Genomic DNA, 12,665 nt, shown 5'->3' on the forward strand with positions numbered 1-12,665 from the left:
ACACTCACATACACACCAGGAACTTTGACATGGTATGGGGAAAAACTGGGGCCCCTGAGAGAAAATATTTCTCTTACTGTAAAAGGTAAAGATTTCTCCTTTGACATAATTGTCTAGTTGTGTCTGACTGTACAGGGCGGTGCTCATCTCTGTTACTAAGCTGAGAGAGCAAGCATTGTCAAAGACAACTCCGTGGTCATGTGGCCAGCATGACTGCACTGAACGCTGTTACCTTCCCACCAAAGTGCTCCCTATTAATCTACTTGAATTTTTATATGATTTTGAATTGCTATATTGGCAGAAACTGGGACTAGTGACAGAAACTCACTCTGTCACGTGGCGCTTGGGCTCAAACTGCTGACCTTGCGATCATGAGAGTCAGCATCTTAAACATTAAGCCACCTTGTCCCTTACTGCATCTTTTTCTGTACATAGTCACAAACAGTCCTTTCCCCTTCTAGATAAATTAGTAGCACCAAAAATTAGTGTGGTGTATGTATGGGTTTCTTTGCATACAGCAAAGGAAGGCTTTAATAACGATGAAGAAGCAGAAAGAGAAACAGAAAAAGAACATTGGAGGAAATCTGGCCAGTTAACCGAGGGAATATTTATCAGTCATAGTGATGTATCAACCAATAACAGGCAATCTCCTTTCAATATAATAATTGCAGTTCTTCTCAGTGGGTGGTTTTAAACAGTTCCATATACTTTATTCTGTTTTGTTAAGGTGATTTTACATTAAGGACAAAGGACTTGCCTTAAAATGAAAGGCCCTTTCTATTGTTCTTAACATCCAAGCCCTTGCATTTCCCATCACCATACATGAATGTGAGATGCGAACAGTGAAAAAAGCTGATAGGAAGAAAATAAACTGTTTTGAGATGTAGTGCTGGAGAAGAGCACTGAGAATGCCATGGATAGCCAAGAAAACAAACATATTCTAGAACAGATCAAGCTTAAACTCCCTCTGGAATCCAAGATGACTAAACTGAGGCTGTTGTACTTTGGTCACATCATGAGGAAATATGAATAATTAGAAAAGGGAGCATGAAGTATTTTAAGTATTTCTGTTTGGTCTAATAAAGGCATCACTATTTTGTGGATTGTGGATGTTATTGTATATCCCTGATCAGATCCCTGTTTAATACTACACTACATTACAAACCAGGTGGCATTTCTCCAAAAAGCTTTTCTTTATATAAGAATATAAAAGTAGAAATGTATAATGTATAATATTCTGAGCATGTTTCATCAGTGTTTAGCAGATGCAACTGCCTTTTACATGGCACATTCACAAAGCTTTTCATTGACCGCTTGCGATCTATGACTAGATCACACAACTAAAGCACCATTTATTTGATAGATATCTTCTCTGTTTGAATTATGTTCTCTCTATTGTTTCATGCAAGCATTTGGTGTGGTTGCCATTCAGATGGTAAACTCTTGTTCTTGAGGACACTGATACTGGTAAGGGAGGATGAGAGAATTTCCAAGTACAGTGGACCCTTGTTATACGCTGGGGTTTGGTTCCAAGATCCCCCGTGTACTGTATAACAAAATCCGTGTATGCTCAAGTCCCATTAAATATAATGACACAGCAAAATAGTGTCCCTAATAAAAAATGGAAAATCAAGGTAAATTTATACTTTTTTGGAACATTTTCAAACCGTGTATGCTTAAATCCGTGTATAAAAAATCCGTGTATAAGAAGGGCCGACTGCAACTCTCTGCCATAGTGTGTTAGGAGCTGTACTTCTCAGGGAGAAATATGACAAAATATATCTGCATGACATGATCAGTGTACCTGAACTGTCATTGCAAGATGAAAGAGAAAATTTTGAATATGGTAAATAAACAGTGCCTCAGTTTAGAATGATCTTTCCCCAGTTTTGCTATAATCTTTGAAATCACAGAAAATTTTGAAAAGGGCAAATAATTTCATGACCTCCTACTCCATTCTCAATACTCTTCTCCAGCACCACAGAGCAGTGGGGTACGGGGGTGCCCTGGAAGCCCCATCCTCAGAAGCCCTGCTCCTGGAAGCCCCCACCCCACACCATGTGACAGCCCAGGCAGGGAACACTACTACAACCAATAGGTATCTGCCTTCCAAAATCCTGTCTGTCACACTCCTTCTTCAGCTCTTATTCCTAGGCCAAATTTTCCTACAGTCTTTGATTCTTTTCTGTTGCCTACTTCGGCATATCAGTCTTCTGTAGTTAGCAAGAAGACCTGTTTTGGTGTGTGATCAGTTTCCACCTGGGCTCCAGCACAGGATCTTGTAATTTCTTCTTCTTCTGCCTCTGTAATTGTAGCATAAAATTGGATTATTGTTATATTGTTGGGTCTTATTGATATTATCTGGTCAGATTTGCTCCACTGGAGAAAGGTACTGTCATTGGTGGCTCAACAGCTCTTTCTGCCCTTATTACATTACTCACAAACCTACCAACTCCTAAGCTATATTTTCCTTTCTCCTTTCTGTATCTGTGAAGTAACTATAGTGCTGTTAGAAGCAGCACAGGGGAAGTCACTTCCTTTCTTTTCCATCAGGTCACTATACTAGGTGTCAGCAAGCCAGAGTACAAAGTCTAGGGCATTGTACTAGAAATAATTTCTTTCAGGAGTTCTGCACTTTGTGGTGGAAGTGTTAAAGAAATAAAAGTCAAAAGTTTCACAAGTTATTCAGAGCTAGTGTGATTCTTTTCATCCTGACCATTAATTCAGAAATTCTATATTCACTACTTTAATTCTTATACACATGTACAAGACATTTGTGAAAGACAGAGGGCATAATTATTTGGTAGTTCACATTCCTTGGATTGAAAGAGTCCTGGGGTCAATTTCTGGCATCCGTGTTGAGAAGGTTCTTGAGAAACAAAGCCAGAAAAACTTCTACTCTAAGGCTTTGGAAAACTGCCTCAAGCTATAGTAGGCTTGATAGGGCTAATGGTCTCACTGGGTATAAATCAGGTCCATAGTTCCCATTTGTGTTATCTGTATCAGCGCTTGATAGGATGTACCATTATTGTACATCGTATGAATATCAATATATCAGTTCATTCACTTAGAACCTCCCAATGCTAATACAAAATTTAAAACCAGGTTCTTTTTTGTCACCGATCCAGCTTTATCTCTATATGTAAAGTGACGTGATATAAAAAAAAAAGATGTGTGCTTAGATATATAGTGATCAAGAAAATGAAGTAGGAAAGCATGTTAAATATTTAGGACTTCATTTATTATTCTTTGGGTCTGTGTTTGGAGAGTTGCCTACAGATATTAAAGTATTGTACTGAAATGAAAGCCAGAAAGACATTTTAGAATTCAGACAAGAACTTCACCATATGAAAAGAACTCTGTGTATTATGTATTGATAACAATGCCACTATAGACAAAGGAATGCAATTTAATAATACAGAATTGTGCTCATGAGATTTCCTTTTTCTTGTTAATTGGTTACTTTAGCTGACATTGTCTGTAAGCATAATGGGCGCCATTCTTCCTAATAGTTCCATGTTGCCAGATGATGTCTACAGACATGATGTAGTCCATTTTAATTATTTCATTTTCCTTACATCTCTCAGCATAATGCAGCTTCCAAACAGGCAAGCATTTTTCTTCATTATGTATGCTGTATGGCTATGGCTCCTAAATTAATTAGCTCTCTATTCTTTCCTGGAAGTTAAAAGTTTCTTTCTTCAATTTATCTACCAGGTATGATTATGTTGAAGTGATTGATGGAGACAACGCAAACGGACGAGTGTGGGGAAAGTTTTGTGGCAAGATTGCCCCCCCTCCTGTGATATCTACAGGACCATACCTCTTAATCAAGTTTGTCTCTGATTACGAAACTCACGGAGCAGGCTTTTCCATTCGCTATGAAATTTTCAAAAGAGGTGAGTAACACTACTTGCAGTGTTTCTGCCATGCTAATTATTTTTGATATAAAATAATTAACAATTATGATTGTTCAGTCTGAAGAGACATGCTCTCTGGGGAAGGGGGAGTTCAGACAACACTTTATGGCAGATTGGTGGGTGGAGTTTATGGGATAAACTAGAGCACAGAGAACAATATGCAGCAAGCTGCTGCCTTTCTGTTGAATGTAATAAAAACATAATAAAGTTTCATCTGGAGAGCAAGGAGCATGATGATGGGCATCTTTATTGATGGATCCAGATGTGTTATTGGAGTACAACTCATAGCACCACCCAGCACCATTGTCATGGATTGCAACCTCCATCATCAGCCAAGTCACAGTGGCAGTTGTAGTCCAAGGCATCAGAAGGACACCAGTTTGGGAATCTATTGTTCAAGACTTGGTAATTAGAGGCTATATTGTTTGCCTGTAGCATTTGGTATTCAGAGGTATACTGTCTTGCTATGAATATAGAAACCGTTGGTAGAAATATTCTGTATGCATCTCCCTTATTTGGACTTGACAGAATTGCTATGACAATTGTAAAACATTATTTCCAGGCATAAAGAAATGCAAGATTCTGAACATTCTTCTCTAATCAAGACCCCCCCCCCCAAAAAAAATACAAGTTTTTGTTTTAAATTTAAACTGTTTACCTAAGTGCATCCTGGACTGATACTGGCAGAATTGTGCTTTTGATAAGAAATATTAACTCAATTTTTTAAACTAATATTTAAGTAGTATTTATTTGTTGGATGATTAGACACTGATGTGCTAACTAACCTTTGCAGTCTAAGACTCATTGTGTCTGCTTTGGATCCCCACAGAAGATTATAGGAACTTGAACTCTGTCCCAGTTCATGTTCCCAAGACCCCATCCTCACAGCCAGGTTCTAAAGCTGTACCTGTTTTACTGTGTCCTAGTACACCTTTAATACAACACAATAGTAAACATGTTGTTCCTCCCCACCCCCCATTGGAAATCTTGTTTTTATACTTATTTTTATAGTTTCTGTTTTTGTTTAATTGTTATTGTAGTCTTTTTGTTGTACACATCACCTTAGGAAAGTTTCACCTAAAAAGCAGCTTGTACATCTTTTACATTGAATACAACAGAAGACAAGGAAGATTCTCAGAGTAGCTTTAAGGATCTCTGCTGCAGAGACAGAAGAAGAGCAATAGTTATAGTTGGTGTCAAACATCACTTCTATGACTTGCAATAAAGAAATACTAATGCAAGCATTTCTAGAAATAGAACACAACACTGAGGAGGGCAAGAAGGTTTTCTCCTATTAGAAAGGCTGGCAAATGGTTGTACCCCATGGTCAAATCCTTTGTAGTAGAAATGGCCTAGAGTAGTAGTGAGATCATTTTTTGGCACAAGCCTTAACTGTCCTTGGATGCAGACTAATGAATTGCACATTCAGTAGTTAGGAGAGCCCTTAACCCAAACTAGATAATTAATGAATAAAGTAAACCCCCAGGGTGCTAACTTTTATAGGAACAAAAGTTTTCCTTCCACAATAAAAGCATTTCAGATTCTTGGGGTCTGCATTTTCAGTGCGTACCAATTAAACGATGCACTTTTAAAGGCTGGTATGCAGTGAGCAAAGTCCTTAAAGAACTTCTTGATGAGCTACTTGCAAAAGCAGGCTTTTTCAATGGGGCCCCTTTCCCTTGATATTTCAGTTGTCTCTGCAAATCCCTGCATTTATTTTCTTGCATGATCCCTTAAATCTTTCTCTGAAAGGCATTAGTTACATTAAGGCAACATTATAAATGAGAATTTGCACACACAAAAGTCAGAATATTCAAAGTTATAGCTCCCAAAGTAATTCTAACTCAGGTTTATGCCACAGTATATCAAAGTGGAAATGATATTGCCATGTTCAGGAATGGAAAAGATTATATATACATGTGTGGTTCAAGAGTTACAGTTGCTGTGAAATCATAGAATTAAATTTCCTTTTTTCTGCACATTTTAATTTTCCTAATTAACATTAAATTAATGTATCTGTTGAAAGCAGGATCTCTTTACAGTGTTCACACATTAAACAATTAAAGATATGGATGTGAGTTCAACCTGACAGTTTGCTTTTTAAAAGAAAGCTCATCAAAGTTCATGTAGAAAACATATTGAAAACACTTCCTTAAAACTGGTTTAGATTACAAAATTTAACAGTGCAATCCCGTATGTGTCTACTCTGAAATAAGTCTCATTGTGATCAGTGGAATTTAGACTTGGTAAATGACTATGTAATGATAGCCTAAGACTCCAAAAACTGGCCACTGGATATTTCACATAATACATGTGACAATGATGACACCCAAGTGCTTTATTTCTCTGTAATCAGAACTTCTCCAAGGATGTGAAACTTCTGGGCTAAATCTCTGCTGCTCTGCAGTACCAAAGCAAACTTTGCAGTGGTCAAAGCAAACCCTCCAACATTTCAGAGTGAAAATCAGAACAAATGTGGCCAAGCAACATCAAAATGGCAAAAGTTGTTAATGAGAGGAAGAACACGCAAGCTAGGAGAAGCTACAGCAGTTCGCTTTTGCCTGGGTCTACAGGGAAGATTCTGTCTCTTCTTGTTTTCTCCCCTCTTTCATCCCACTTTCCCCATTTATTCTTGAGTATAATAATAACGACAATAAGAAAAATACTAACAGTAAAATAATGTGGGATGACAGATGATTAATCAAGGCCATCCCTACCAAAGAGAGCCAGCATGATGTAGTGATTTGATCATTGGACTATTACTCTGGAGACCAGAGTTCAAGTCCCCACTCAGCTATGGAAACTCATTGGGTGACCTTAAGCAAGTCACACTCTCTTAGCCTCAGAGGGGATCAGACACAGCCCCTCTCTGGCCAAGTCTTGCCAAAAAAACCCTGTTTCACTTTAGAGTTGTCATACATCAGAAAATTCTTGAAAGCGCACAACTGCAATGCATGCCAAATTGGGATAACTGGAAAGTATGTTAGAAAGAGATACTGTGGTTCAGTGGCCAGGTGATCTTGGGAACCAGTAAAGGTTTGGATATTCACACATGATTGCTGCCTTGATCTTGGTTCTTTAGTTTAAGCAACTTTTTACAGGTGTTCATTGTGTTTCTGACTGCTATGACATGCCACATCCTCAATATTCCTGTCAGTCTATATGCTGGCTCCTCAGATTATAACTGCTGCTCCTGAGATAATATCCTGTATGTCATGTATGAACCTTTTGCCCCTCTGCCTGTCCTAGACTGTACACCTCTTGAGTCTCCAACTGACAGCTTGTAGGTCTCCCAATTATGGTTTTGTCAGTGCTGTACATATTGTTATGCACTAGGATGTTGTGTTTTTCTCAATAGTTCAGTCAGTACTCTGTTGCTACTGCTGGCACAGCAGTTTTAATCTAAATCATCTGAAGCCTTGGGTTGGAACAGTGGAGAGGACCTTCTCAGTGGTTACTCCCATACCTTAGAATTACCTTCCTAGGGATGTTAGGGTGGCTCCCTCCTTACTATCTTTCTGCCAACAAGTGAAAAAAATCTATTCCAACAGGATTTTAGGAATTAATTGCTGACATTCTTTTTAAAAACTTTGGTTTTTAATAGATTTGTAAGTGATTTTTGTGCTGTGAATTGTTTAATTGCAATTGAATATAACTTTTCTCTATTTTACTAGTATTTTTGTATATATTTTAATCTATATTAGTTTTAATGTTTTGTTCACCTTGAATCCCAATACTGAAGAAGAGGCATGATTTATTATCATCATCGTCATCATCATTATCATTTCTTTAAAAAATAGCTAAACAGGATAAATTTATTACACCAAATCCAAGTGGGGCCATTCCCACTTGTTATATTACTTTTCAGATAAAACTTGGATAAATCACCATAGCATGCCCACCCTGTACGCAGTAACTTATTACAGAAAAGTTGGTTCTAACTTGTAACATCTAAGCAATGAGAGTGTTATATATTTCTGCAAAAGTTTGCTAATCTGTTGCAAAAGGTACAGCCAGAGCCAGTCTCTACATCTCTGTCTTTGTTTGAAGCAAAGTAAAATTCATTCATTACGATTGTAATGTAACTTCCTAAATCAGAGTTCACTAAAGCTAGAGGAGTTTAGATTATACATTTTGGCAAAATACAGCCTCTTTGTCATGGTCTGGATTTTCCATTTTATATGTCTCAGAGGCTGTTTAGGAACAGTCAAACACAAACTTATGCTTCTCAATTGTCTTCTGAACAGTCTCTCTACCTGGATGATGGCCAGATCAGCAAGAGACAACATGTTTTATATCATTTCAGGAGTCTATTTCCCATGGAGTGCCATTATTTATATACATATGCATCTAACAGACTAGCCTTCTCTTGGGGAGCTACCTGTATCAGTGACTGGATCTAAGCATTTATTCTGCTTCCTGCCATCATTTCCAAAGAGAATACAATCTGCTGATATAGACCTATACTTTATTTTTATTATAACAAAGTTGCTAAGCTTTTGATGTATGCACATCTCTTTAACATGTCCACGCAATCCAGCTTCAGTCATGGAATCCCTAAACTGTTCTTCTGGCCTGGAAAAGAGATTTTGTAGCAGGGCTTGGAAAAATTACCTTTCTGGAATACTAGCCATACTGACTTGTGAATTGTGGTCCAGAAAGTACTGTTTTTAAGTTTTGCATTGAAACTGTGCATATAGAAGCAACAGTATTGATGATGATATCTCCAAACTTTGGGTGGCTGATCATGGAAACAGAATACAAAAAGAGACTTGCTGTTACACAAAAAGGTATATGGGTTTTTAAAACTTTGTAGGATTGAAGTGAAAATGAACCACTTTTCTAAGCAGTAAATGAGATTTTAGTCATGATAAAAGTGTGCCTGTCCTGATTTCATTATAGAGCTTGATCATATACACTTTGCTCAAATGTCTCCTTACCTACCTTTTATTTGTTTAAACATTTATACCTGACTTTGAAACTTTCAAAATTATTATTTAAAAAATAGCATTAAAGGGTATTTAGGTGAAGTTTAAGAATGCTCAGCTCCATTAGCAACTACCTGTGACATTCTTAAAAACCATGGCCTCTGGAAGAGTCTTGAAAAATGCAGGTGCTCCCATCTAGAAACAAAGATTAGTATATGGAAGCTGGTGTCTGAGCATCTGAGAGGAATAAATTTCATCAGCAGCACTTACAAATAAATTGCAGAACTTACCTGTCTGCTCTACACTACTTTTAAAATGTATGTTCAGGTTTGTATTCCCATCAAGTGGAAGGCATTCCACATTTGAATACACAACTCAACAAACCTTCAATGTGAAGTTGAAGGCCTTCATGGCCGGCATCCATAGTTTTTTGTGGGTTTTTTGGGCTATGTGGCCATGTTCTAGAAGAGTTTCTTCCCAACGTTTACAAACCGATGAAGAAAATCCAGCAGATGCTTTGCTCAGCCAAGGACCAGAGAGACCCTCTTACAGTCGCAGGAGTTTACTGAATACCATGCAGCTGTGGACAAGTCTATATAGGGACCATCAAACTCAGTGTGCAAACAAGAATCAAGGAACACGAGAGGCACTGCAGACTGGGTCAGCCAGAAAAATCAGCAGTAGCAGAACATGCCACAAACCATCCTGGGCATAAAATACTGTTTGAAAATACTGAAATTCTGGACCATGCCAACCACTACCATGTCAGGATGCACAGGGAAGCCATTGAAATCCACAAACATCTGGATAATTTCAACAGGAAAGAAGAAACCCTTAAAGTGAACAAAATTTGGCTACCTGAAGAATAGCAAAATGAGGACTCAGCAAATAGGAAACCACTCAGAGTCAGGGGCTTTCCCAGCAGATAATGATCACCAATTAGCAGACACTACTCCTCTTTTGCATTAGCCTCCCAGCCTGAGGCCTGCCATCAGCAAGAGAACAATACACATGCAAATCACTCCTGCATTCCCAGACTCACACAGAGTGTGTGTACACACACACACACACACACACACACACACTCTTCCAGGTCAGCATTCTCTGAAGATGCCAGCCTCAGATGCTGGCGAAACATCAGGAAGAAACTCTTCTAGAACATGGCCACACAGCCCGAAAAACCCACAAAAAACAACAAATCTTCCAGTGCAATCTAATATAGTAAAAGAGATAAATGATTTCTGCATTCCCATGCACATTCATATTTACAAATACAAACACAGTTCCTATTCCAACTAGTAATATGTGTTTGGAAGCCTGCATCAAAATGTGCATCTTCTTCACTGGACAAGAGTAAGATAACTAATGATGCCAAATGCTTGATCGTGTTTACAGTGGGCCCTCGGTATCTGCTGGTGTTTGGTACCAGGACCCCATGGATAACAAAATCTTTGGGTGTTTAAATCCCATTATATACAATGGTGTAGCAAAATGGTGTCCTTATATAAAATGGCAATATCAAGGTTTACGTTCTGGATTTGGAAAAAATATTTTCAAGACATGAATAGTTGAATCCATGGATGCAGATTCCATGAATATGGAGGGCTGACAATATTTTTTTTAAAAAAAAAGTTCATCAAGTGATATATTGCTTTTATATAGCTGAAAAACAACCCAAATAAGCACCATGAGCAGTAAATGAGAAAACATAGTTTTGTAAGACTGAGCATCCTCTGTTGCTAATTAATGCAACAGGAATACTTACATGGGCCATGCCCATTATTTCTGAGTGTAAGTATTTTGTGGAACACATCTAAGACTGCACTATGGCTAATGTTATGAGCATAAGGTTAGTGTGTCAACATTGATATTAGTTGGATTCCAGCAACACTGCCAGTAATCACACAGTTTATCATGCCTTTACTAACAGCAACACTTTACTGGTGCACCTGTGTCAACACCACTCAGAATGAGTCAGTCATCCTTGGTACAAGTACGAATTACCTTTCACATCTAGTTTGTCTAGGAGGCATAGGTCACATCTGGCAGAGTTACTGAGGCACTGCTCTAGGAATCCGAAACCACTGCTCCATCTACTGAATCCACTCCCCCTCCTCTTCCAAAGTGTTCTATTTTACCAATAAAAGGCTGTCAACCTTAAGATTTAAAGATTTAAGCTTGAAGGGACTATAATTATTTCCCCAGGGCTGTCGAGATTTCTGCAGCTTACACTTTCATTGTTCCCATATGAGTTTGTCATAATTTTCCCCCTCTTCCTCAGAGCTGCCACAAGTTTTCTTTTTCAAATTATTTTGCTACAAGTTGAAAATTGGAATTCATGCAATAAATGTGAATTATATTTTAACATCAATTATCAATAGAAGGAACCAAGTTTGCTGGGTGATTAATATGGTGATTAAAGTAAGGTGCTTCACTGAAAAGCAACTCTACTATTTGGAAAGATAGAATGGTCCAGTGTGTTTTGTATCTAACTGTAATGCCATCAGCTTACTGCTTTTTTATTTCTTTCTTTTGTTCTGCAGGACCAGAATGCTCCAGAAACTTTACATCAATGAGTGGGGTGATCAGATCACCAGGCTTCCCTGAAAAATATCCCAATAGCCTTGAATGCACTTACATTGTTTTTGCACCAAAGATGTCAGAGATTATATTGGAATTTGAAAGCTTTGAACTGGAACCTGATTCAAATCCTCCAGGAGGAGTATTCTGTCGCTATGACCGATTAGAAATCTGGGATGGATTCCCTGAAGGTAAGACATACTTCCAGGAAATGAGTTGCATATCATAAGACTGTATTTCCATAACATGATGAAGAGGCCATATTGAGTTTTAAGCTATGAGGCCTTGGCTTGTTTTGAAACAAAGGCAGTGAAAGGAAAAGATGGAGAATAATATTAATTGTACAAGATTGTACAAGATACTGCACATGAAATATGCTCAAGGTGGCATTTGACAAGCAATGTTGGCAGAAACACTGGCCAAATATGCCACAGCAAAAATACCTCCATCAGCAGTAATCAAGGAGAGGAGATTGGAAAAATTCCCTCAGCATAGTGACATTCATGTGGAGATACATAAGCATAAAACACCTTTCATTTCAGTGAAGTTGCACTTGGTTCATTTATGGTAAACTTGTACTGATGTGTGCTCTCGAGATTTATTTTGCATGTTGTTAACGCTAATGAAGAGAGCACTGAAGGATTTTATGGTGTTGTCCTGTGGCTTGCTGCTGCTGTTACAAGTTTAATAGAGTTTAACATTAGGGTTTTTTCAGCCTGAGCGCAAGCCCTTAGGGTGCCAGTGTTAGAACTCAGGGAGCCATGGGACTAATACAGGCAGTGATGTGCAAGCAACTGTCTTCAATAGGTTTATGTGCTTATGCCACAATGAACAATGGAAGAGAAGAACTTTTGGGGTGAATCTTTTTTCTCTTTTTAATTTGCAACTTGAAAGAAAATTCATAGAGCAGGAAAAGGTGACAAAGGAAATTAGATTCTTTGTATTTAGAGAAATACTGAGCTTTTATTTCCAGGAAGCTTAAAACTATTCTGGACATTACACAGGAAAAGATAGTAGTATGCAAAGGGATCTTGTAGCACCTTTGCATACCAGTATTCTAGACTAACAGGGCTATGTCTCTGAATTGTACCTCCCTGGAAAGATAGTAGGTCCATTTTGTATGTTTATTAAATATTATTAGGCTTAGTTTGCTAACCAATAGACAGAACTTGTGTCTTCTCTCTAGTGTTCAGCTTTTCAGAGGGCTCAGAATGTTCTGAAAGAGGGCTGGAGAGAA

The 12,665-nt window shown here is 38.1% G+C and overlaps 1 protein-coding gene across 3 annotated transcripts in view; it reads left to right on the forward strand.

The window, feature by feature from the left end:
• The window catches only part of NRP1 (neuropilin 1), a 168,995-nt gene that overhangs the window by 65,737 nt on the left and 90,593 nt on the right, over nt 1-12,665 (forward strand). For all 3 annotated transcript variants that reach the window (XR_006104564.1, XM_042474180.1, XM_042474181.1), the window contains exons 3-4: nt 3,718-3,899; nt 11,392-11,619. Coding sequence is in view for 2 of the 3 variants with exons in the window: in XM_042474180.1 (XP_042330114.1) it covers nt 3,718-3,899; nt 11,392-11,619 (410 nt within the window). In the remaining variant the exon portion in view is untranslated. The remainder of the gene's footprint in view (nt 1-3,717; nt 3,900-11,391; nt 11,620-12,665) is intronic.

This window comes from Sceloporus undulatus, chromosome 6 (assembly GCF_019175285.1).
Source record: "Sceloporus undulatus isolate JIND9_A2432 ecotype Alabama chromosome 6, SceUnd_v1.1, whole genome shotgun sequence".
NCBI classification, from domain to species: Eukaryota; Metazoa; Chordata; class Lepidosauria; order Squamata; family Phrynosomatidae; genus Sceloporus; species Sceloporus undulatus.